The sequence below is a fragment of the Mesocricetus auratus genome, unplaced genomic scaffold, assembly GCF_017639785.1.
Source record: "Mesocricetus auratus isolate SY011 unplaced genomic scaffold, BCM_Maur_2.0 Super-Scaffold_100008, whole genome shotgun sequence".
Taxonomy (NCBI): domain Eukaryota; kingdom Metazoa; phylum Chordata; class Mammalia; order Rodentia; family Cricetidae; genus Mesocricetus; species Mesocricetus auratus.
This window is the reverse complement of record NW_024429192.1, coordinates 67,827,962-67,852,970: the sequence shown is the minus strand read 5'-3', so window position 1 is coordinate 67,852,970 and position 25,009 is coordinate 67,827,962. Positions and strand designations below refer to the sequence as shown.

The following is a 25,009-nucleotide window of genomic DNA, read 5'->3' as shown; positions in this document are numbered from 1 at the left end:
GTGAGCTGCTGGGAACTGAACCTGGCTCCTTTGCAGGAGTAGCAGATGTCTTAACTGCTGAGTCATTTCTCTAGCCATCGTGATTTCCCCCCTCCATGTTTTCCTCCAAGTCTCTCTATGTATTTCTAGTACTTGAACAGGAAACTCTATTCTCCCTACGATACATTAAAACAATTATTACTACTGTGTACATTCATGTGATGTGTGTGTGCATGCAAGCCATAATGTTCATGCTGGGAGTCAGAGGACAACTCTGTGGAATCAGTTTTCTCCCTTTACCTTTATGTGGGTTCCAGGCATAGAACTCAGGCAGCAGGCTTGCACAGCAAGTGTTTTTTTCCATTGAGCCATCTCCTTAGCCCTTTCATGAAACATTTTAGGAATACTAGTGTTTTGTGAGTCATATTCTAGAACGTTATGGTTTCAGATAGGGTGTAAAGTCTTAGACTAGATATGTGAGATAATTTCAATTTTAACTCAACATTTGAAGTTACGTTCTCACTCATTCCTGTTGTACACTAGGGCTTGAATTGAACATGTCTTAGTGGTTTCATCTTCAGAGAGATGGTAGGTTCTCTTTTCCTTCCCCTCCCTCCCTTTAATGTTGACACACACCCACCTGCTAGACAAAGTTGAGTTGTAGGCCTCTGACAGGGAATCTGGAAGTCTAGACCCTGCTTATCCCTAGGACTCTCTAATTTTGTAGATCCTGATTGTACTAGCATTGCATGGAACGTACAGCCTAGCTTGGACAGAAGGTAACTGAGAGTTTGGCTAAGAGAAGAGGGGGCTAGAGATGGGAAAAGTTGATGAAATTATTTTTGGCAGGAGTTGGAACCAAAGCAGCAGGAGAGAGTAAGTTTTAAGACTTTCTGGCAAAGAAACTTCCTAATCTGTCACTGAGTATGTGTAAAAAAGTGATTAGTAGGTCTCTATATTTATCATGATTACTCACAAATACGTAATTTACATAATATATACAGCACATTAAGTACTATGTCACCTTATATAATGTGCACATTTATAATATATATATGCATGTTATATAATGCCAGTCTGGAGGCTCTTACAGGTTCTGCCAAGTATTTCCTAATTTATTTGGCAATTTTAACGTATTTTTTTTCCATCTGTAGAATGAACTCTCCTGAGAGGGGTTGGTCTGTGACCTGAATATAATCGTCCTATGAAGTCTGTCTCTGCTCCCAGCTCACTGGGGAAACCCCATGGAAACCTCGCCACACTGAGCTACGATTCCTAGCCCATCAGCCCTGTAAGAACAAGGTGCATTGAACGCTTCTGATTTCACTGTTTTTATTGCTAGTGGGGTGGAAGCATGAAGGCAGGTGAAAACATGTCTGCAGCATGGAAAGAATCCAAGCAGGGCAGCACAGAAGAGACCAGGCTCTCCCCTGACTGTGTAGCTTTAGGAAGCCACCAAAACACCAGAAAGTCCCATTCTCAGTAGGATGGAAATGATAATATTTGTTGGCTAAGAGCTTGGAGTGGGGGGTCACTAGGATGATGCACTACACAATAAGAAACACCAGTCAGGGTGTTTAAAAGATGACTTGTAAGGTAAGATTAAACAGCAACACAAGACTTACTAAGATTAGCAAATAAGAAGTGCAATGCCATGGCGTTTTGTACTCTGTGCCTCTTAAAGGATTGGGCTGGGTCTCTCATGTAACGTTCAACCTCTGCAGGGAGTCTCTGGGAATCCATTTCATCTATTGATGGTGCCGTCTCAACCTGCGATCTTGGGGTTGAAACACATACGATCACTTCTATTTGAATCAATGGTCCTGAAGCTGAACCTGCATCAGCTTCAGAATCAAGTGCCTTCCAAAATAGTACCTGCTGCCATTGGGGAACATGTTGGTCCCATCCCCAAGCATCCTATCAGTATGTTCTTTAGGTGGCCTGGGTTTCCACTTGCTCAACAGAAGCATGTTAGGTTGAGCAGGGCAGTCCCAAGTCTTAGTCCTGGATTCTAGATGATGGCTTTCTTCATAGGTGGGCTCACTTTGTACACATTCTTCATGTTCCCTTCCTTGTCCATTGCAAGATTAGAGGGAGCTCAGTAGAGTGATGTCAGTTGGGCCCAGGTTTTCTCTTGAGAAATCTGAGACAGAGATGAAGGCCCAGGTGAGCCTTCAGTGATGCTCTGTGTAGAGGTACCCTCCACAGAGGAGGGGGATGCTGGCACCAGCTGAATGAAGCCCACTGAACACGGCAAGACTGTTCTGTCCTGGTTGTCAACATCTAACAGAAGGTAACTCTTTACTGAAGTCATATCTGTAGCCAGGAATGTTTCCAAGTTAAGATGATCTGGTGACCATGATGAGGTGACATAAGAATTCAATCAGATGATCTGTCTGGGGCATTCAACTTCAGGCCAACTTCTCTCCATGTAGGACAAGCCATTGAGAACTTGGGAAGTAGCCTAAGTGTGGGCTTGTTCCAAGCATAGGCTATATGATAGTTCTTCCCTGACAACCTGAATCCAAGTGCAACCACTTCTTGGTTACCAGAAACGACCCTATTCCCAGATGAGGGTTCTTTTGTATGGTAATGATCTTCTTAGTAACATTCACAGTTAAACTTCCTTAGCCCGGACACCAAGGAGAAGCCTTTTAACTTTTACACAACTCTACTTTCTTACCAACCAATGGGGGAATGAGCCTTGAACAGCATTTGTTTCACGGTTGTTCCCAGATCTAGATCCCTCCTGTCAACCTTGCAACCAGCCAGGGAAATGTGTCTCTACAATCAAATGATGGTGGGAGAGTAGGGACCTTCCGTTTTCTTCCCATTTTCTGTTCCCACAATATCTTTGTTTACTTCTAGTGAGGAAAAGTCCAGCAGTAAATAAATATTTATATATTATATATAAACACATATGCTACATATGTACATATATAAGACCTCAGGTCCTTCTGTCACACCATGAGAGTGGAAAGTGCAAAGAAACAGGTAATCTCCTGACAGGCTGGCTGGTCGTTTTCCCAGCAAAGCCCCTCCCTCTCATCATCTCTGCCACTAGGGCTTGGGATTCAAATGAGAGACACACTTTGACTTGTGTGGTAGTGAGGGGTGGGGAGTATTGGGAGTGGTGTTTTTCCTTTCCTTTTTACATAACATTATGACATCAATCTGAAAAATAAAGTCCTCGTTCTCAGCTTTCCCTCCCAGGTGTTCATAGGAGCTATGAAAATAAATACCACATCTAAAGTACGCTGCCCAGGCAGCCTTGTTTGTTCTCTGAGCAAACAGCCACCAAGAGATGCTTCAGGAAGCGAACAAGTGCCCATGGACAGCAGAGAGACCCAAGAATGGAAACAGTTTTCCGTGGCCTCTCGGCTTTCCTCAGCAAGTGAGGGGAGGAGCTGCTGCTGGGAGGACAAGGAAGAAACCATCGTGTGCTGGCTGAGCCCTGCCAAGGGTTTTTGCTTGGAGAGCTAGAGGCTGTTTTGTTTCCATACAGAAGGACTTTTGTGCAAAATTTCTGGGTTGGAGCTCTTTCCCTTGACCACATCCGATCTCACTGTAGGCAGGAAACCTACAGCCTGGAACCTTACAGGAGTGGAGAAGAAGAAAGGGGATTTCTCCTTCAGGCTCAAAGTCTACCCAAGGCCTGTGGGAATGTGGAAGTTGCTGTAGGAGCCAACCCATCCTGGTGGGCCCTGAGTCCATTCAAAATATTTCGTGGGTATTGGCTCTGTTAAGAGAGGATCCATTTTCAAAATAGGTAGACTTTATGGCAGGATGACACTTTCGTCTGGAAGGGTGGCTTTGCTCCCTCTGGCTACAGGTGTGTGTGTGTGTGTGTGTGTGTGTGTGTGTGTGTGTGTGTGTGTGGGCGCGCGCGTAGATTCTGCTTTCTCTTCTTGGTGGAGCTGGTGTTTGTTTGGCACACTGTTTAGTCTTTTGAACGACTTTTCCTCCTCAATGAAAAGAAACTGCTCTTCTGGGGAGGCCCCATCATCATAGGTGCCTGGTTTTTGTGAGTGATTTTAATCTGAAATAAAGAAACAGAGTTAAATTAGTGGGAGAGTGAGCTGTGGAGAAGAAGACCAGCTTTGGGCTCAAAGGAGTCCCAGGCAGAAGGACAACTGTCCTTGAACAGTTTCAAAATTGGCAACTTGACCCTGACTGGGCCTGGAGCTTGGCACTGCTGGAATCGAGGGGCGGAAACACCGGGGAGACAGGTGTGAGCTTCCCACGGGGCCATCAGCTCGCACCTGTCTTGTGCCCTTGCTATTCATAGATTGTCAGAATGTCACAGTCAGAGGAGACCTCAGGAACTTTCCCATTCATCCCTCTGTAGGATGGATCAGGAAGAGGAGCCCAGAGCTCTGTGGGGGACTTAGCCTAGCTGAAGGTCACATGGTGGGGTGGGGGTGGGGGCAGGAGAGCTATAGTGCATGTCTCCATGATCACAGTCCCGACTCAGCCCAGGCAGCAGACATATGTAACCAGCTAACCTGAAGGCTTCAGTTAGCCTCCAGCCAAGGAACCTCATATGGACCTTTCCCAAATGAGTCCCTTAGGTACAGACAACCCTATTTTCTTGCATAAGCTTTTTATTATTTAATTTTAAGGTTTATGATTTTATTCTATAAAATATTCCATTAATTATAGGCATGGCTTCAAAATGCTTAATTCCTATTTGAGTGTGGCCCGGTGACACTCCCACACTAATAATCCTCATTATCATTCCATCGACATTTATCGAGTATGATAGATGTTCAGAGTGGGTGGTTGATACGGGAACAGGAGGTACCTAAGATTCAAAGACTCGGGCGTGGGGCCGTGTACGTCTATTTCCTTGGTGCAGAACTTTGGACAAATAATTTATCATTCAGAGAACAGTGCTTGCCAAACTTCAAAGTGAGGATAACATTGATACTATTTCTTTACACAAAGATCAAATGACAGGCTGTCAATGAAAGCCCATTGTAAACTGTAAAACGGAAGGGAATGACTAGGTGTTATATTGGAGAGAAAGAGAAGAGATGCCAAAGGAGACAGAACCTAGAAGCTCACAACTCTATGAATCTAGTCTTGCTGTTTTCTACTATACTATTGAAAATGACAGCATGACCATAGAGAAAAAATAGAATTATTGAAGAGCAACCCATCATCAATTTTGAGTTAATGTAGGATTAGCCAAGGGGTGTAAAAAAGAAATTAAGTAAGGAACAAGAAAGGTCAGATAAGAACAGAGAGGCCCCTTACAAAAGGAAAAAGGGCATGGGACCCAGGGACCATGTATGAACAGGCTAAGCTGAGGGCAGAGGACTGGGAAGTTGGTTGATGTAGGGCTTCAAAAGGGAACATCAAGTCTGGGTTCCTGTGAAGTAATCAGCAACTACAAACCATGGCTGAAAACTAAGATGAGCGAAAGGACCGGGCAATTATTCAACAGCTGTCATCAGAGTGGGTTAGGATGGAAATGTCTGGCTCTGATGACTACTGCAAGGCTCACATTTAGAAGGCTCCAAGAACGGGAAAGGAGAGGATGGACAAGAAAGACACTGGACAACCATCCCAGCCTGGTGATAGATCTGAAACGACCGTTCTGCTGGCTTCCACCAGCCTGGAGATGGTGAAGAGATGAGTCAGATTTTCTGCCAGAGAAGCGGATCAAGAATCCATCCAACACTACTTTGTATTGTGCGCTATACTGCAGTTGTTATGTTTGCTCCAGCCCTGATGGAGGTGAGGCATAAAAGGGAGTCGAGCAGCACTTCTCCATGGCCTGCCCTCTAGCATGCTCAGCCAGTAGAGATTTGTGACGCAGGCTTTGGGATAAGCCTTCTAGAACTGCTGAGCTCAGATGCTCACTTAGATATCCCTGAACTCACAGGATGTTTGCTGGGAAACTGTGCCGGGGAAGAGGAACCAGGCCAGAGAAAAGAGCATTTTCCTGGCACTCAAGGTGGCTATGTTTGGGGAAGAAGGTGGCAGCTGCACACAGCTGGCTATATTATGAGAGAAGGCCCTTGCTTCTTTCTCTGCCTCTAACTGAACTAAGACTTGCCTGTTAGCACCTCCAAAGTTAGCAGAGGAAGCAAAACTCAAGTGTTTTGCAACTTTATTATTATTATTACTATTATTGTTATTCTAAGTTGGGCTCACTGTGTAGCCTGGCTGGTCTAGAACTGTCTTATGTAGCCTAGGTTGTCCTCAAATTCATGGGGATCTCTCTTTATCTCCATCCTGAGAGCTGGGACTCTAAGGAGGCTCTGCCACATCCTGGCTTCTCCACAATCTTAACAAATGTGCCGGTAGGATAGGTGTTTGGAATGTCTCCTTAACAGTATACTTTGGTCATGTTTGAGGATTTGATTGCTGCAGATAACTGAGGGATGCATGAAATCATTTCCTCATTTTGAGTAAAAAAAGATGTCAGTCTGTTAGCCCCAAGTCAGAAGGGCATGAGGAGGCAGTTTGAGATGCAGGTAAGCCCTCTGTCAACCCTGACTGGAAGAACACCCTATGTTTCTTAGTCAAAGCTTAAACTTGCTAGAGAGAGAGAGGGAGGGAGAGAGAGAGAGACAGACAGAGAGAGAGAGAGAGAGAGAGAGAGAGAGAGAGAGAGAGGCTCTGTTGTTAGTGTTCTAGAACTGATCCAGTACTCCTGTGTCATAGTTCAAAATTCCCATAGCTTGTGAGTTCTCCTTTTTTTCCTTTTTCTTTTCTTTTAATTTCTTTCCTTTTTTTTGTTTTTTGTTTTTTGAGACAAGGTTTTTCTATGTAGCCCTGGCTGTCCTGGAACTCACTCTGTAGACCAAGCTAACCTCAAACTCACAGAGATCTACCTGCCTCTACCTCCCAAGAGCTGGGATCAAAGGTGTGCGCCACCACTGCCTGGATGATTTTTCCTTTAAATGGAGTGAAATGCTAAGCTTCACTCCTGTTAGAGATTGCCTTTGCTGTACCAGTTCCTGAAAATCAATGCATTTTATGACTTAGGGAAGCAATAAAGTTGTCCCTGGATGTTGCCATCTGAGAGCAGATGCCTTAGAACTAGAAAACTACCGAAGCTGTGAGTTTGAAGCTTTCCTAAATCACATGGCAGGTGCCCCAGGCCTGGAATGCAGAAGGGCACAGACCCAAAAGAGCTGAAATGCTCTCTGTGACATTTGAGAAATCAAGGTAATTTTCTTTCTTAAAGTCATCATAGAAGAAGGTGGGGGGCTTCTAACAAAAGAGAGGGTATCATCTTTTATGTCTTAGCTATTTCTGCTGGGGGTGGTGGTACACACCTTTAATCCCAGTGGGAGGCAGAGGCAAGCAGATCTCTGTGAGTTCCAGGCCAGCCTGGTCTACAGAGTGAGTTCTAGGACAACCAGGGCTGCTACACAGAGAAACCCTGTCCCAACAAACAAACAAATAATCTTAGCTATTTCTGGGTTATTCAAGATCTTGGAATCCTCTTTCAGGAATGTTTCCTAGCACATGACCCTTGTGACAATCTGTGATCAACTTGGCAGAATTCAGAATCATTGTATCCTGACTATGTTAAATACAGGGGTAAGACCCGCATATCATGGCACCACAACCTGGCTGCAACCCTGGACTGTGTCAGTGGAGAAGGGAGCAGGGCAGGGGAGTGCATTCATCTCTCTCTTTTTCCTCACCGTGGATGCCATGTGACCAGTTGGTTCATGTTCCTGTTCCCTTGACTATACCCTTGAACTGTGAACCAGAAGCTGATTTTATTAAAATCCCTTAAGTTGATTTTGCTAAAACATTTCATAGCAACAGAAAAACAAACTAAGACAGGCTTCAAATGTAGTAGGTAGGTACAGCCAGTCTATGCAAGAGTGAGGCTGGCTGATGAGTGGGGAGTTTAACTACTTCAGTGGTTCTCAAAGGTTGGTCCTTGAACCTACAGCATCAACATTTCCCTGAAATTTGTCAGAAAGTCCAATTCTTGGACATCAAGACCAGCTAGATTAGAACTCCAAGAAGTGTTCCATAAATTTTAACCCCCACCCCAGTCCCACATTTACTCAAGTTTGGAAGCCACTCTTTAAATTTTGCTTTTTGAGGCAGAGTCTCATGTGTCCCAAGTTGGCCTCCAACTCATTACGTAGCAGGTGATGGTCTCAAACTTGTGATCTTCCTGCCTCCACCTCCCTGGTGCTGGGTTATAGTGTGAGCAATGATGGTGAAGCATGGGACACTATTTCACAGCACTGTGTAAGGCAAGCATTCTTAATAAATACATATGTTACACATGTATACATGTTTCTATATATAATCAAGTATCTGGTCATTTTGATATCATTTTGCCAGTGCTTTAATGTCTTCAGTATTTAATTTTAAAATGAAAGTTTATCTCTAATTAATTAATTTAACATACTCAGTTCTGAAGAGCGAATCCTGGGCCTTATATATGTTAGGAAAGCATTTGCCCACTGAACTACACCTCCAGACCGTAACATTTTATTAAATTGTACCTTCAATGTCTAAAAATTATTCCATTTGATGAATAGCATGTAGCTTTTTAAGAACTCGTCAGGGCTGGAGAGATTGCTCAGTGGTTATGAACATTGCTTCTCTTTGCAGAGGACTTAGATTCAGTTTCCTGTACCCACAAAGTGGCTCACAACTCTATAACTCCAGTTCCAGGGGATCTGGTACCCTTTTTGTCCTCCAAGGGTATCAGGCACGCACACAGTGCACACCCAGGTAAAACATTCATACACACAAAATAAATTTCACAAAAATTTCTAAAAACATACCTCCTCACTAAACGTTGGACTTTTGTGAAAATTCCATTTTTTGGGGGGGTTATGGTGCATGAAGTAGAAATTGATAATCTTATACATCTATGTTTATATGTTTATTTTATGTTAATGAATGTTTTACCTGCAAGTCTGTGTGCCACGTACATGCCACATCCACAAAGGCAAGTAGAGGGCACTGGATCCCCAGGAACTGGAGTTGCAGATGGTTGGGAGCCACCATGAGGATGATGGGAACCGAACCTGGGTCCTCTGCAAGAGCTTAAGTGCTGAGCCGCATGGTTGTTTCTGATACATGGTCCAAGACGAATTCCAGAAAAGCTGGGTCAGTTCATTGTCCTGTCTTACTGAGTGTGAGGTGTTACCATATCCTTGACAGAAGCAAGTTTTTTCTTAAACTTACTTAGCATATGAAGAATTACATGGTGTCTTAATTTGAAAAATCATTCCTTTTTTTTTTTTAAATTGTGCTATCATAGGTTACTAGCCCTTGTCCTCTTATCTGCAAATCATCTGCCCATCTGACACTGTTAGTACTTTTTCCTGCTGGATTCCAAGGGTCTGTTTCTTCTTACAACATAGGAGCTAGCCTGCTCTTTTGTACTGCTATTGTAAGTAGCTTGCCCTTAGTCTTTTAAATATCTAAATTAATTTCCGTTTTTATTTTATTTTGTTGTTGTTCTGTTGATGTTTCTCATGTACCCTACGCTGTCCTCAAACTCACTCTATAGACAAGGACAACCTTGAATTGCTGATCTCACTGTCTCCACTTTTTGAGTGCTGGATTTATGTCATGCTGGGGGCCTAACTGAGGGCTTTGTTCATTTACCACCCTTCAAACTGAGCTACATTTCCAACTCCTCTATATTGATTCTTGACTTGTAGAGCTTAAATTTTTCTATTAATAAAAAATGTCACTTTTCAGTAGAAGGGTTTTGCCTATAGGATAACTAAAACAATCTATTTTCTCCAGAGGTGATAGCATTTCATTTTAAATTTGAGTCTTGTTATATAGTGCTTATTTACCCAATTAAGTAAGTTTTTAGGCACCCTATGTACCCTAAGATTTCTTAGGACTCTATCCTGTACTATTGATTTATTGATCTAATACTGTAATAAGAGAATGTTGTTGAAATTATTGTGACTTTATAATTATTTTAGTATCTGTGGACAGTCTTTTCTTCTCCCATCCTCCTGCAATAGCTCAAGGTTGAAAACTCTTAAAGTTCTTTTATTAAATCAGTCCTCTAGGAATTGCACTGTTTTATCAGGTTAAAAAGTTTGTATGGGGATTTTGTGATCACTAATTGGGACATGGACATTTCTGTGATGGCCAAGTTTTACTGGTTTGATATATTCCAGAATCATTGTCTGGGAATAAGGTTTCAGTGAGGGATTGTCTGGGTCAGGTTGGCATGTGGAGGAGTGTCTTGTTTTCATAAACAGAGGTGGGAAGGCCCACCCACTATGGATGACAACATACCCCAGGCCCAGGGATCTTGGCAAGATGAGCATACCCTCTGCTCTTGACTGCAGATGCAATGTGACCAGCTCACTCAAGCTCCTACCTCGGTGACTTTGTCTCTAGGATGAACTTTACCCTGGAACTGCCAGCAAGACAAACCCTCTCTTCCTTAAGTTACTCTTGTCAGCGAGTTTTATCACAGCAATGGGAAAAGAAACCAAGGTGATTTACATATTCAAATTTTAAAGCTGTTTACATCTTATGGGTATTTTCATTAATTTCCCACAATTCAACTGTGAATTGTATGTCTTGTGGCTACTGTTATGTATTTTTTTTCCTAGTAGATTTGTTGGATTGGTTACTGTTGGTATATAGGAATGCTATTATTTTTTTGTCCACCAACTTCCTGAGTTTTCTATGGTCACCATCCCTTACAATAGTGACAGTTTTGACTGTTTCCCAAATATTTATGTTTATTTTCTATTTCATATATATATATATATGCATATATATATATATCATTAGCTAGAACTGCCAAGTGGTATTAGCATTTATTTCTTATCTGTGATTTTAATAGAACTTTTTCTGAAATTTTAGTATTAAGTAAATATCTGTTATTGGTTTAGCAGAAAATTTTCATTATTTTGAGAGTTTCTTTCTAGTAACCTTTTTTTTTTTTTTTTGAGACAAGGGCTTTCTGTATATGTCTAGCTGTCCTGGATCTTGATCTGTAGACCAGGCGGACCTCAAACTCAGAGATCCTCCTGCCTCTGCCTCCTGAGTGCTGGGATTAAAGATGTGCACCACCACCGCCCAGCAGTCATAGCATTCTCTGAATCTCTATAAAATTAAGACATGTTTTCTAGGAATGGCCATTCACACCTTTAATCCAAGCACTTAGGAGGTAGAGGCAGGCTGATCTCTGTAAGTTTGAGGCCAGCCTGGTCTACAGAGAAGTTCTGGGTCAGCCATGGATACACAGGGAGACTTTGTCTCAAAACAAGACAAGACAAAATAAATGAGCAAACAAGCAAAAGAAAAAAAAATGCTGGGTTGAAGCGAAGGCTTCTTGTTCTTCCATGGGATCCCAGTTCAGTTCCCAGCACCCACACTGGGCAGCTCACAACCACCTGAACTTGAACCCCAGGGGCTCCAATGCTCTCTTCTGGCCTGTTTGGGCACCTGTACTCATATGCATATATACACACACAGATACACACATACACATAATTAAAATTATAATTAATCTTAAAAGTATTGAATACTTTTGATCGTTTATTTATATCATCATGTTACTTTTCTCTAAACCAGTGATAGCATGTTTCTGTTTTCATTCCTATGACATGACCTAGGGGTTGAATGATCCTTTCAATATATTTTACTGACCTACCTATATGTTGGCTTGAATTTTCATATCATATTCATATCCTAGTCATATTGCTCTACGGTTTCTATTTTTATGTATAATTTTTTCAGTCACTTCAGTTCTTTTGTGTACATGGGATATATGTGTATGTGTGATGTATAGTACACATGTGTATTCATATGTGCATTTATGCTTGTGGAGGCCCAAGGTTGGTATCAGGTATTTTGTATCATCCCCTATCTTATCTTGTTAGACAGAGTCTGTCCCTGAGTCCACAGCTTATTGGTTAGCTGGCTGGCTGGACAGAGAGTTCCAGGGGTCCACTTGTCTCTGATTCCCCAGCATCAGAACTACAGACATGTATGACGATGCCACGTTTTACATAGGTGCCAGGGATTTAAACTCAGGTCCTGATGCTGTACAGCAGGCACTTTCCTGACTGACTCCTGTCCCCAGCCCCTCATTATGACATTTCCATATATGTATAATATACTTTCCCCACAATATATATTCACCCCACAACTCCCGTCCTCTCCCAGTCTCACTGATCTTTGTCTAACTAGTTTACCTTCTACTTTTGTTTTGTTGGACATTGGGTCTCAGTAGAACGATAGTAGCAACTTACCATCAATTACACCATGGAAGAAAATGTCTTGCCTCACACTGGAAACTATAAAACTGTATATAGATCCTCAGGGCCTCATGTGCCCCCTCCCAGCTAAGTTCATCTGTTTTGCGATCACTTTGTATATGAGCCTTTGAATGCATTTTCTGTTTCATTAGTGGCTGGATTTCCTTCATTTTTTGTTTGAGTTCATCAGAATCAAAATTACATATTGTTTTACAGTTAAATAATGCCATTGCTCACATATATTAAGACTATATTACATTTGCTAGTTTTTTTACACACTTTAATATTCTGAATACCAGATTTTCTCTTCTAAAATGAGATTTTTCAAACACTTGCCTTGTTGAAAAAAACCAGTCCTAGATTTTACTATGTTTATAGTTATTTACTTTGTCTTTTATTCTTTTTTCAATTGTTTTGTCATTCGGATTGGTTTAATAAAAAGCTGAGCAGGCACTAGCTAGGCAGGGTTGTCAGGGCAGAGAGGATGCTGGAAAGAAGGAGAAAGGTGGAGTCTCAATGAGACGCCATGAGATGCAGAGGAAGCAGGACGTGCAAGAGGAGGGGTAACAGCCATAAGCCATGCCGCAGCACATAAATTAATAGAAATAGGGGAATTTAAGTTGCAAGAGCTAGTTAGAAACAAGTCTCAGCAATCAGCTAAACCTTCATAATTAATAAGTAGTTTCCAGGTGGTTTTTTGGGAGCTTGCTGGAGAGACAGAAAAATTCACCTACAACATATATATTATATACAGTATGCATCCTTTTGTTTTAGGTGTATCTTTTAAGAAACATCTAACTTGCAGCCAACTGCCTTCCCACTGTGTCCTTTCAAGGCTGTTCTTTTGTGTGTATGCTCTTGTGTCTCTTCCTCTTTGTACAGGGACACTGGTTTGACGGACTCAGCCCCACCAGAAACCAGCCCTGCTTAGACTTAGATTTTGGGTTCTGGCCTCCCAAAGGGATACAAAACACACTTCGGTTTTTAAATCACCAGTGTGGGATTGACATGGTTTTGTGGGCAGCCTATGCCTAGAACCCTCTGGAGGCAGAGGTAATCAACCTGACCTACACAGAAGGCCCTTATCTCAAAAAACAAACTAACAAACAAACCCAGAGGCTGGGTGTAGCTCAATGGTAGGACCCTCACCTTGCTGGGCTTAGCTTAGTGCTAGGACCCTCACCCTGCACGTTCAAGGCCCTGAGCTTAGTCCTCAGAGGGAAACCAAACCAACCCAAAGCATCCCCTCCCAGCTTGCCACTCTGATTCTTTGTTACATCCAGGCTAATACATCTTTACATATGAGATTCTGTACTCAGTATTTTTCACAGTGAGTTGTAGCTTTTGAAGAGTAACACTGTGTGAGGATGTGGGAAGGATTTACCTATTTAAAAAAATTTCAGTGTTTGAACTTAAATGAATGGCAGCCTTTGTCCTTAGATATCATTGAGCCATGGGGGAAAGAAAAGCATTTCATTTCTTCCAGACATTTTTTAAAAAAACCAACGCCTCATTTTAATTACCCATGCCCTCGAGTGCGTGCGTGCATGTGTGCGTGCGTGTGTGAGTGTGTGTGTGTGAGTGTGTGTGTGTGTGTGTGTGTGCGTGTGTGTGCGCACACGAGCGCACCTGAGTACAGGCATCCAAGGAAACTGTTGAATTTCCTGGAAGTTGGAGTTATAGACAGTCCTGGGCCACCTGACATGGGTGGGACCCTAACTGAGAGTCCTCTGCAAGAGCAGAAATGCTGACTATCACCAAAGTGCCCTAGCCCACCTGCCACCCCCTCAGTTTTTCAAGACAGAGTCTCTCTTTGTAGCTTCTTAGACCAGGCTGGCCTTGAACTCACAGAGATCCACCTGCCTCTGCCTCTCTAGTTCTGGGATTAAAGGCCTGTGCCACCAACACCCAGCTATTATTAGTTTTTTAAAAATATTTTTATTACACCTGAGAGACAGAGACAGAATTTTGTGTGTGGGTGCCCCTGGCATGTTGCCTTCTGAGGTTAATTCTCTCTTTTTACCATGTGGGTCCTGATGATTGGCTGGCAGGAACAGCCTTTACCTACTTGGCCATTTCACCAGCTCCTATTTCTAGTTTTTGTTACAGTGTGTTTTTGGTCCCCCCCCTTTTTTTTTAACTCTTCCATAAGGTTATGGCAAGAATTTGCAAAGAAATTTCTACCTTTGACCTTTGTAGAAGATGTCACTTCAGGCATTTAAAAAAAACACAAAAGAGAGCTTGATATTTGAGGGGTTGCTACAGAGAATACAATTGAGGGAGAGAGGGAGATGCTCAGAAAGACTTCCATCTCTTTTGAGATTACATATTTGCTGTCATATTGGGGGCTTCACTCATGAAGTACCCCAGTGGATGCCCTGAAACCAGGACAATGCTTTTTCTTTACCATAGCGTTCCCAGCGGGGCTCTGAAGGGGGGAACAATAAGTGAGGAGACCGAATTCTCATAGCAGCACTGACTGGAACTAATGTAGGCACAGCTAGAAAGGATGGGTTGTATTTATTTTATATTTTTGTTCACATGCATGTGTGTACCTACATGAGTTTATGTGCAGCACAGCCTGCAGGTGTCTGGGGAGGTTAAAGGATGTCAGATCCCATAGGTGTAATTGGACTTTTTTTTGGCAGGATCATCGGTGCCCCCAATAATGGCACGGAGACATTAATTATGGAAGCTCAGCCAATAGCTGAAGTTTGTTTCTAACTGGCTCTTATAACTTAAATTAACCCATTTCTGTTCATCTATGGACTGTCACGTGATCGTGGCTTTCACCTCTCCTCCTGCTTGTCTGTTCCCTCTGTGTCCACTGGTGACTCCATGTTCTTCTTCTTCCCAGCTTCCTCTCTGCCTGGAAATCCTGCCCAGCTATTGGCTGTTTAGTTTTTTTTTATTAAACTACTCACAGTGACACATGTTCACAGTGTACAAAAAGATTATTCCACAACATCGTGGAACTGGAGTTAGAGGCAGTCAGAGTTGCCTGAAGTGGGTGCTGGGCACTGAACCTTGGTTCTGTGCAAGAACAGCTCTTAACTGCTCATCTGTCTCTCTGGTCCCTGTTATTGAGGCAGGGTCTCTCTATGTAACCCTGGTCAGTCTTGAACTTACTGTAGCTCAGGTTAGCCTTGAACTCATAAATCCTCCTGCCTCAGCCCGTACAACTATACGTTCCCTGTTCCATGTCCTTCATTCATTTGCTGATGGCATTCGAGAGTTGTCATTACAAGTCTGGTACCATGTTTGGTGCTCTGGTGCCATATCAAAGCAGATAACCAACCTGTCTTTTCTGTGGAGTTTCCAGGGAGGTTCTCAAGGCTGTGGGTATACCAAGGAAAGTGTGTCTATGTACTGGATAGTATTTGGGGTGTGTAGGCTTAGCTTCCAGATAAGGAAGTGCTCTCCAGTATCCGGACAGTCTTACTTTAGAGGCTGCCATTTGGGTAGGTTCAAGTTGAGGCTGTTAGGGCACCATGGATGAAGTCTCAGAACAAACTGTAAAGGGACTATTTAGACAATCTTCTGGGGTGCAGTGATTTTATATCAAGTTAGTGTCTTCAAGAGGTAAAACAAAATCACACTTCTCATGCTCACCTCCAAGACCAGCAAACTTACCGTGCAACGTGGCTGCATCCAGGGCTCTCCATCTACTTGCATTGGCAGAAGCTTGTTAGTCCTGGAACCCCCAAAGCAAAAAACAGCAGTGAGGCCTTCAGACTTGGAGAGTCATCATCACTCCCAACAAAGAGAGAGAATGGGAAGACCTCACTTGCTCACTTAGGAAAGGTTCATTGAGACCAAGGGAACTTTGCTGAAAACAATCTTCAGCCTATCTCAGGGACTGGTCTTGGCAGGCCTGGGTGCAGGTCTGGGAATCTGTGCTTTAATAGTTATTATAGGAATTTCCCCGGCTTCAGTCTTTAGACTCCACTTGGAGAAACTGTCATGGGCACACTGAAAGCCACAGCCATCAGGAAAACTGGCCAGCAAACATGGCAGCCCCACTGCTGAGCAGTCCCAGCAACCAGCCAGAGGGGAAAGCAGCTCATGCTAAGCTCTGCTCTGGAGTAGGAAGAGGCCTGCACTCCTGACTGAATGAGTGGTTGCAACATATCCAAGAGGTAATGTCTCTGAGCTACAGAGGTTATCACCACAAGCACTCAACTCCAAGAGGCAGGATACTATGGTTTAGTATGCATTGTGGTTGTGCTGGGATAGTGACATCTAGGAACAGTGACCCTAAGTGTAGGAGGAGTAGTGAGAAAGTGTTGCCCTCTTGCTTGGGAAAGGCTTTTTTTCCACAATATGGGCTTTGTAGACTCTAACTTGTCCTCTGATGCCTTGGGAGGAAGTTAGTCCTCTGGCCAGGGGCATGTGAACAGTCACCACCCACTGGACAGGAAGCCCTTACCTGAGCTTGGTAGCTTCCCTATTTCTGAAACTCCAAAATGGGCAGGGAAAGCATGATTTTGATACAACAATTCTCTGGTGGATTCTGAGTCTATTTCATAATAAAAGCAATAAATCTAATAATAAAAACAACATATCAGCAGAAAAGAGGCCTTTGCACATTTAGGGATAGAGAAGTATCTCAGGAGTGGGGCTTTTAGCTCACCCCTGCTCCATCTGGAAACAGAGCTGGTGACTGCTGGAAACAGTTCCCCTCATACTTAAGTCCTCAGACTCACCGGCAGTCAGGACACTGTGTTCTCTGTAATCTACAAAAGCTACAGCTGTGATACTCTACGGACAAACTGTCCCATAAGTATTAGTGCTCTGGGCAAGGGCTGCTGAGGCTGGTCTGGAAAACAAGGGTCCTATCACAGTGATGGCTCCCAAAGAAAGGCGGGGGGAGGAGTGTGTGGTGTTGGAAACAGAAGGAACAGATGATCCATAGATAGGAAATGACAAAGGGTTAGTGGAGCAGACCCTCGGGGGACCACTGTGGGATGATGGAAGGACCTAGAACGAGAACGCATTCCTCAACTGTGCTTCTGCTGACACCTGCCCAAGGGTTTCTGGGAGAAAGCCTTCTTTAGTCAAATGCCTCTGGGAAACCCTTTGCCCCATAGCCCTTCTAGGAGATCCCCAAGGCAAGCCAACAGATACGATCTGGAACAAGAGAGAAAAAGGAAAGGAATGAAGACATCTGAAACAGCCATGTTGGGTAAGAAGCTGAGGGGAAAAATGTAACTAGAGGGAGCTGCAATTGGAGGAACTTTATCAGACCCCACGGTACCCAGACTGCAGCAGCTGGCTGTGTCATCCATGTCCCCGCCAAACAAAAAAAACAAAACTGCACAAGAAGTTCATTGATGTTTATGGTTGAACATATGAAGATATCCCGCATACAGAGGAGCAGGTGACCCCTGGCATGCATCTAATGTTTTACAATTATAAAGAGAAAAAGACAAAAGAATTAGACCCCTGGTGCCCTGGACTTTATTGTATGTATTGCTTATGTCACCGGGTATTTTAAGAGGATAGGTTATGATGGACCTCTAGTTGATGATAACATTATATCCTGTTGAAAAATAATAGCCCTGACACAACTCCTCCACCTGAGGCTCAGGGGTCACAGCAGGAGAGGAGACAGAATAATTATAAGAGAGAGGTAGGGAGTTTGCTGTGGAGATCATGTCTCTTGGAAATGACAGAGAAGCTACACCCATGAAACCTCTGCCTAAACAAGATGACACCAATAGATGCTCTATTATGGATGGGGGTGGGGAAGGGTAGGGGGAAACTCACGGGGTATCAACCCTACACCAAGAACTGCAGGCAAGGAATGCTAAGAGCAGGAGAAATAGTCCCCTAGGGAAGGGCACACCGATTGGTTATCCAATACCAAGTGGTCATCCCTGAAATCACGTACATACAAATAGCCATATGGCCCGAGCAGATATTTGGGAAAAATACATATGTAGTAACAATTAAAGAATATGGTTAAAGTATTCTTTATAGATACTGTCAAGTTTCTTTCACCAATTTGCCATAGCCTAAAGCCTAAAGGTAGCTCCTAGTTAGCTTATTATCTGCCTGAAAGTTCAAGGAGGTAGGGAGACCTGAAGATGCTGCTCAACAGGAGACTTACCTAATGGTGACAGAGGAGCACTGGGCCAGCCTTCTTCCGGCACTCTTCAAGCCAGTGTATATCTGTCCCATTTCCATGGCTCCTTCTAGACCCACCACTTCAAGGAGCTGGTCGCTGAGGTCTGCAGAGTGAAAACAAAGACTGCACATTCTTCTCTTTCACTCAGCACAGTTTGTCCAGAAGTTCTGGTCCTATGGTGGCCAACCCAGTCTATCTGTCATCTTCCACCAAGAGTGTTTTCATTTACTGAGCCAGACATTTTTCTCAAAAAAGAAATAGATACACCTTTTTGTGAGTGGAAGCCAAGTTATAGGGTTTTTTAAATCAATCTTTAATTTAGAAGATTAATATGTATCCAGCGAATAGGCTGACATCAAGAAGCCTCTTCAAATATATAATATCCTAAGTGACAAACCAGCTGTTTCTGAAATACACCCACCTCGCTGCTAGAGACATATTGGTTTGGGACTAGAATAAGAAGGAATGTTGATGAGTCTATAACTATTCTTAATGTCAGAGCAACATGTTGGCTCTGCTAATGATGACTGATGGTTAGTTAGCTTCTGATTTGGCCTGTGCTTAGCTGCTAGTGAACCATCCTCCATGGACATACTGAGGAAGGCCAGGAGCCTTCTTCAGCATACCCCACGACCTGCATCAGACCACTGTGGCTCACAGTGGAAAAGAAGGTAGAAAAACATGGATCCCAGGATGTGCATCACAGCATCAATGGCCTGCAATGGTGGCAATGGCTTCTGGTTTCTAGTCTGGGAAGAGTGATCCATTTTGCTTGGATTTTTGCCTCCCTTTTCCACTGTGAGAGTGATGGCAGGGGTAATGTTGGGTACCGGGTCCAATACTCACTCTAAAATGCAACTGTTTGTGCAAAACTACGATGTAGAATTTAAAGAACAGTCGATTCCCTTTGCTAGCAGAGCAAGAGTACGTTTTCTCAGATTGAGGCTAGTTACTGCTGTTCCATTAATAGCCACAAGTGAGGAAAACTGCGTCAAGACTTTTGGTTTGTTCATCAAATGGTCTGTCCTCTAAAGATGGGCTAAGATCAGTGAAAAAATAGTTATTCTTTTGTTTAGAAGATGGTTACCTAAAAAACACTCCATTGATGAGTGTGTATCTAATGGAGGCAGTTAACCAAAGCACTGGACTGACCGTGAACATGACAGCACTGAAGTCTAAACGGATGACCATTGAGAGACAGTAGCTGCCAAGAGATACACGAGAAGAATCCATCTGTGGAAAGCACACAGCTTCCCCCTGCTGCACCCATCCACACACTCGACTCTCCTCCTTAAATTTCCCTTTCTTCACTTCTCTGAAAAGATACTGTCTTCTTAAGCACTCCATCTCACTTGGACTTGGGACAATAAGCCATAAAAGGTTAAGGTTTGTTTAGGAGAACGCTCCAGGCTCTCTGAAGGAGTTTGGAGCTAATCAACAACGAATGTCTAAATCTCCAGTCACTTAATTAGTTCCCTTACCATAGAGGGTTGAATAATCATTGCAGAGTCTTAGCTTATTGTGCTGGTTTAATAGTGTCCATGAAAACAGAACAGGCTATGGGAGGTAGGGGAGGCAGGGAGAGAGGAAGCAATAGAAGAGGATGCAGAAGATGAGGAGGAAGGAGAGTACTTCCAGGGATGAGGAGGTCAGGGGAGCTGTGTTGTGATAGGAGAGAAGACAAGAAAATAAAGACACAACTTTTTAAAAGTGCCTCTGCTTAGGGCAGAAGCAGATACCTTAGAAAATGTTGCTCTTTGTACCAGGCTTTGGTATCTGACAGAGCTCAATGGTTCAGTGTTTTCCCTCCTTGAAACATGCCCTGGTAACAAAATGTTCTAAGAAGCAGGGGACTTAATAGACTCAAGTGTTTCAGCTTTACAATGTCTCTGTCTTTTAACAAATTTTCCCGTTGAATGGCTTTAAAGTTGTTATCACTTCCCACACATTACCTTGCAGCTATCACTTCCCACACATTACCTTGCTTCCTGGCTCTAGAAGAGCTGTAATGAAGGCTGATCTCACCAGCAGGAGTGGGCAGGTGGGGGAGGGGCTGGCACAGATGTGGGACTGAGGAGATGTATGCAGGGGTAGGGGCTAGGGGCTTATTACCCTTTTGCCATCTCATTTTTAATATGTATTCTCTCTTCTCAGGAGTAACAAAGGTGACTCCTGTCTGTCATCCTAGCAATAACCCTAACCCTGACCCCTGACTCCAGGAACTTAGCTGCTTTTTGCCGTCTCTACTGTTGCCTAATTATCTTTCAACATTCTAGAAAGCCTACTGAGACCATCTTAAAGAAATCCATTTTACATTCTTTCCTAAAGTAACTAAACATCAAAAGCCTTCTTTTGTGTGATAACTATAAATAGCCCATAGTTTCAGTTTTCTTTGTGTCCCACTTGAAAAGAGTTCAGTCATCACCTAACCCCTCTTTCGTTCCTCTACCACAGAGATACTTATGTATACATTAAGTTCTTACTAAAATGAAGGAGAACAGAATGTAAGTCAATGTCTAGGCACAAACAACAGTGAATGTTTAGATTCTGTGTTTAGAACACAGAATCCAGGTTTGGGATATCTGGTATACCAGGTGTCTGTTTTACCATGGGTACCAATGATTTAGAGTCAGTTTGGCAATTGTGTCATGATCATATTATACTTTTCCACTCATTAATGTTTAAGATAGAATAGCTGTGCACCTTAGTCAAGCAGGATTCATTTGCTCAGTCACAGAATTGCTACTGAGTTAGCAACAATGTTCTAGTGCCTATATTAGGAACAGGCAATATAAAGTATTTTGTTGCTGAAGGAGTCTTGTCTAAGAAGGAGAAACAGAATTTGGTGAAGAAGATGCTCAAATTGAACCTTGAGATCAGAAATGTCTAAGTAGCTAGTGCTGAGCGGGAAAGGCACAGGAGGTGGGTGTGTAAAACACACCAAGATTGCTGAATGCCAAGCTCTTTTTTTTTTTTTTTTGCAGTTGGGAGAGAGGAAGATAGGAGAACATTCCAGGGACAGAGAAGGTCATATACTATATGGGGTTGACAGACACAGGTCAGAGGGAAAAGTTAATTCAGCAATAAACCCACTTAGAGATTTCATGGAACTATAGTATATGGTAGTTTTCCCTAGAGATTTATTATTGTTATGATTTATTATTATTATTACTATTATTATTATTATTCAGAAACTTGTCCAAAACGAGAGGAAGAGATCTTTGGGCCAGGCACAAGTTTGTGTAGCCTGCGAGCCAGGCCTTCCAGCCCTGCTCTTTCTATTTTTTGGTGACAAGGCTTTGTGCATGCAGGTGAGAACACCAATCACCTAACATTTGCATTCTAGGAAAGAAGGAAGATGTGATGTGGGAAAATGGAGGGGGAGAATGTGGAAGCAAGGGGTAGGGCAGCAAGGACAACGACACATCAGTTCCAACTTGTTCAACTTCCAGCATTCAGGGTTATAAATGCACAGCTGACCATGTCACTCCCAGACTGGCAATCCTTGGTGGCACCAAGCAAAACACCAAGGGCTTGGCAAAAGAAGAGGCAGTATGTGTTCCTTCACACCCAAGATGTTACAAGGAGAAAAAGGTTTGAAAATAATTTGCCAGTTGTAATAAGTCTGAAGGTTTTACATTGTTTCTTCTGTTACTTTCCGGGGATTGTGTGAAAAATCATGGACAGAACCCAAGTTCATAAAAAACACATGCCTTGTAGCATCATTTATAAAAGTAACCCCACTGTCACATTTCTTCTGGCATGGGAACAATTAAACAAACAATATGGTAGCCACATGATGAAAATTTTTGCTGCCATTAAAATATTTACAAGTCTGGTGTGGGAAATCCTGCTCATTATCTCAGCACCCAGGAACTTAGGGGAGGAAGACTGTAGAAGTTCAAGGCTATCCTAGACTACAGAGTGAGTTCCAGGCCAGCCTGGGCTACTCTGTGAGACCTTGTTTTCAAATCACAACACACATATTTAATACTAAGTACATTTTAATGGTGACAATTTAATTTTATGTAATTAATTATTATATCAAGATATACGCTTATTTATGTAGCATGCTCTCAACTAGGTAAGATGATACACATAAAAAAGGACAAAAACTCAGCAAAAGCTTACCAACAGTGAGACCTAGATAATTAAATTAATGCTATTTTCTACTTCTTCTTTATGCTTTTCTAAGTGTTTCTTTAAGTACATACTTGTGTTAAAACAAAAAAGTAGTGGTTTAAAAAAACCTGTTAGCTTCTACTAACGGCAAGAAAGGCCAAGCATTAGTTCCAGAAAGTTCTCTTCCTTTAGTTTGATTTAGATGGCCCTCAAGGTCTTCAACTGCACTTACTGTAGCACAGAGTCTGGGTTGATGGGGGAAAGAGATGAAGGAATGGAAGAAAAAAGGAGGCAAGTAAGAGACTTGGGAAGTTGTAGCAAATGTTCTGAGACAAGGAAGTAAAATGTGGATGAGACGCTGTGAGTGGTACTGGTCAGTGGCAGTTATCTGTGGCCTCAGTAATGGACAGCTGGAGTGGACAATGGTAATAAAAATGAAAGGGAGATGTGGCTATGTTAGTGGGTCCCAGACTTGGCTGTGTGCTAGTCTTATCTGGGGAACTTTTAAAAGCAATGGTGCCCAGAACACCATCTATCAGTTAAATTAGATGCATGGGCATGCTACCCAGACATCACATTTATTCTGAAACAGTTCTCAGTGATTTTAAAGGGAATCGCAGTTTGCTATTCTGTGGGCTAAGTTTTTGTTGCCACTGGCCAGTGGTTCCCAGAGCATGGCCTTAAACCAGCAGTCTTTCCATTACTTGGGAACTTGTTAGAAATGCACATCCTTGGGCCCAACCTCAGGTCTGTGGAATCAGACATTCTGGAGGCTATGTCTAGCAGACTGTGTTCTAACAAGCCCTCTGAAAGATTCCAGGACACACTCAAGTTTGAGATGCTGAGCTTGAGGTAATAAAAGTGCCCACGGGAGTTCAGGTGAAGATAGAAGCAAGCTGTTTCCTGACTGCTTTGATCTAGAACTTTCTCAGGTGAAAACTAGGGATGATAATGTTTACCCAGAAGTGTGTGAAAGTGCCTGGCTGAGAGGGGGTGCTTAGAATATGACTGTTTCACTTTCTCTTTTCTCCTTACTGCTCCAAAGCATTTACTTATACAGCTTCTTAGAGCTGTCTTCAAACCACAGCATTAGACCTCAAAACAACATATCAAATCATGCTCCCCAGAGTCTCTCACCTCCATGCAGAGGCCACAAACCATGCTTCGGACAAAGAGGGCATTTCACTGTCTCTTATGCCTTTACTCTCTACCAAGACTCTACTTTCCTCCCGACTTTTTATCTCAACCCCATTTTGCTTTCATTTATTTAGTTCTAACAATGGTCAGGAGAACGATCCAGAGCTCAACAGGGACTGGTAAAAGTTGGCAGAACCCTGGTGTCTAAGGGGACATGACTTCCAGTCACTCTGGAAGCCAGAGAGATCATGCCCAAGTAAGTCTAAAATCAAGGTCCCCAAAAGGTTGGTGTGGTGGTTTGAAAGAAAATGGCCCCCAAAGGGAGTCGCACTATTAGGAGGTGTGGCCTTGTTGTAGGAAGTCTGTCACTTTGAGGGTGGGTTTTGAGGTCTCTTTTATTCTAGCTTTCCTAAGTGTGACTGTCAGTTGGCTTCCTGTTACCTGCAAGATGTAGGACTCTCAGCTCAAGCACCATGTCTGCCTGCATACCGCCATGCTCCCTGCCACTATGATAATGGACTGAACCTCTGAAACTATAAGCTAGCCCCAATTAAATGCTTTCTTTTTAAGAGCTGCTGTAATCATGGTATCTCTTTACAGCAATAGAAACTCTAACTAATACAGTTGGCTTTTCCTGAAGCCTTTCCTTGGATTACAGATCACTGCTGTATTGGCCACTTAATCACATTCTAAAAGGCTCCATTTCTAGAAGGGAAGTGCATTTTTGAGGTTCCTTCAAAAATAAAAACTAGAACTGCCATGACCCAGCTATAACATACACATATATATATATATATATATATATACACACACCTAATATAATGCATATACACAAGTATGTGTATACATACACATTTTATGCATTACACACAAACATATATATGTATATACATAAATGTACACACACATATATACATACATATATATATATATATTGCCAAATCAGCATGCCATAGAGATACAGGCACACCCATGGTCTTAGTGGCTCTAGTACTACAGCCAAGAAACGAAACAAGTCAAGATGTCTATCAATAGATGAATGGATAAAGAAAATGTAGTCTATATACAAATGCAATTTTATTTAGCTTTAAATATAAATGAAATTATGCCATTTGCAGGAAAATGGACGAAACTGGAGATTATTTTGTTAAGGCAAATAGGTCAGAGTTAGGAAAACAAATAACACATGCTTCTTGTACATACAGACCCCAAATTTAAATATTTGCTTGTATCTGTGTGTTCACACACAGGTCATGAAAGGAGAAAGGGAGGAACAGATCTTAAGTAAGGGAAGAGGGAAGGAAAAAAACAGTAATGATTACATATAACACAGACGCAGAAAGGAGGACTATTTAGGGACCAGCACGGGGTGGGGGGGCCAAGGTGATAGGGAGGAAGG

At 42.7% G+C, this 25,009-nt stretch overlaps 1 protein-coding gene across 6 annotated transcripts in view; it reads right to left on the bottom strand.

Annotated features, from left to right (window-relative positions):
- Positions 1-1,297: 1,297 nt before the first annotated feature.
- The window catches only part of Dgkg (diacylglycerol kinase gamma), a 200,697-nt gene continuing 176,985 nt past the window's right edge, over positions 1,298-25,009 (bottom strand). For all 6 annotated transcript variants that reach the window (XM_040751044.1, XM_040751046.1, XM_040751045.1 and 3 more), the window contains 3 exons: positions 18,334-18,454; positions 15,855-15,915; positions 1,298-4,018 (listed from right to left, as the gene is read on the bottom strand). In XM_040751044.1, the coding sequence (XP_040606978.1) occupies positions 3,920-4,018; positions 15,855-15,915; positions 18,334-18,454 (281 nt within the window). In that variant the 3' untranslated portion in view covers positions 1,298-3,919. The remainder of the gene's footprint in view (positions 4,019-15,854; positions 15,916-18,333; positions 18,455-25,009) is intronic.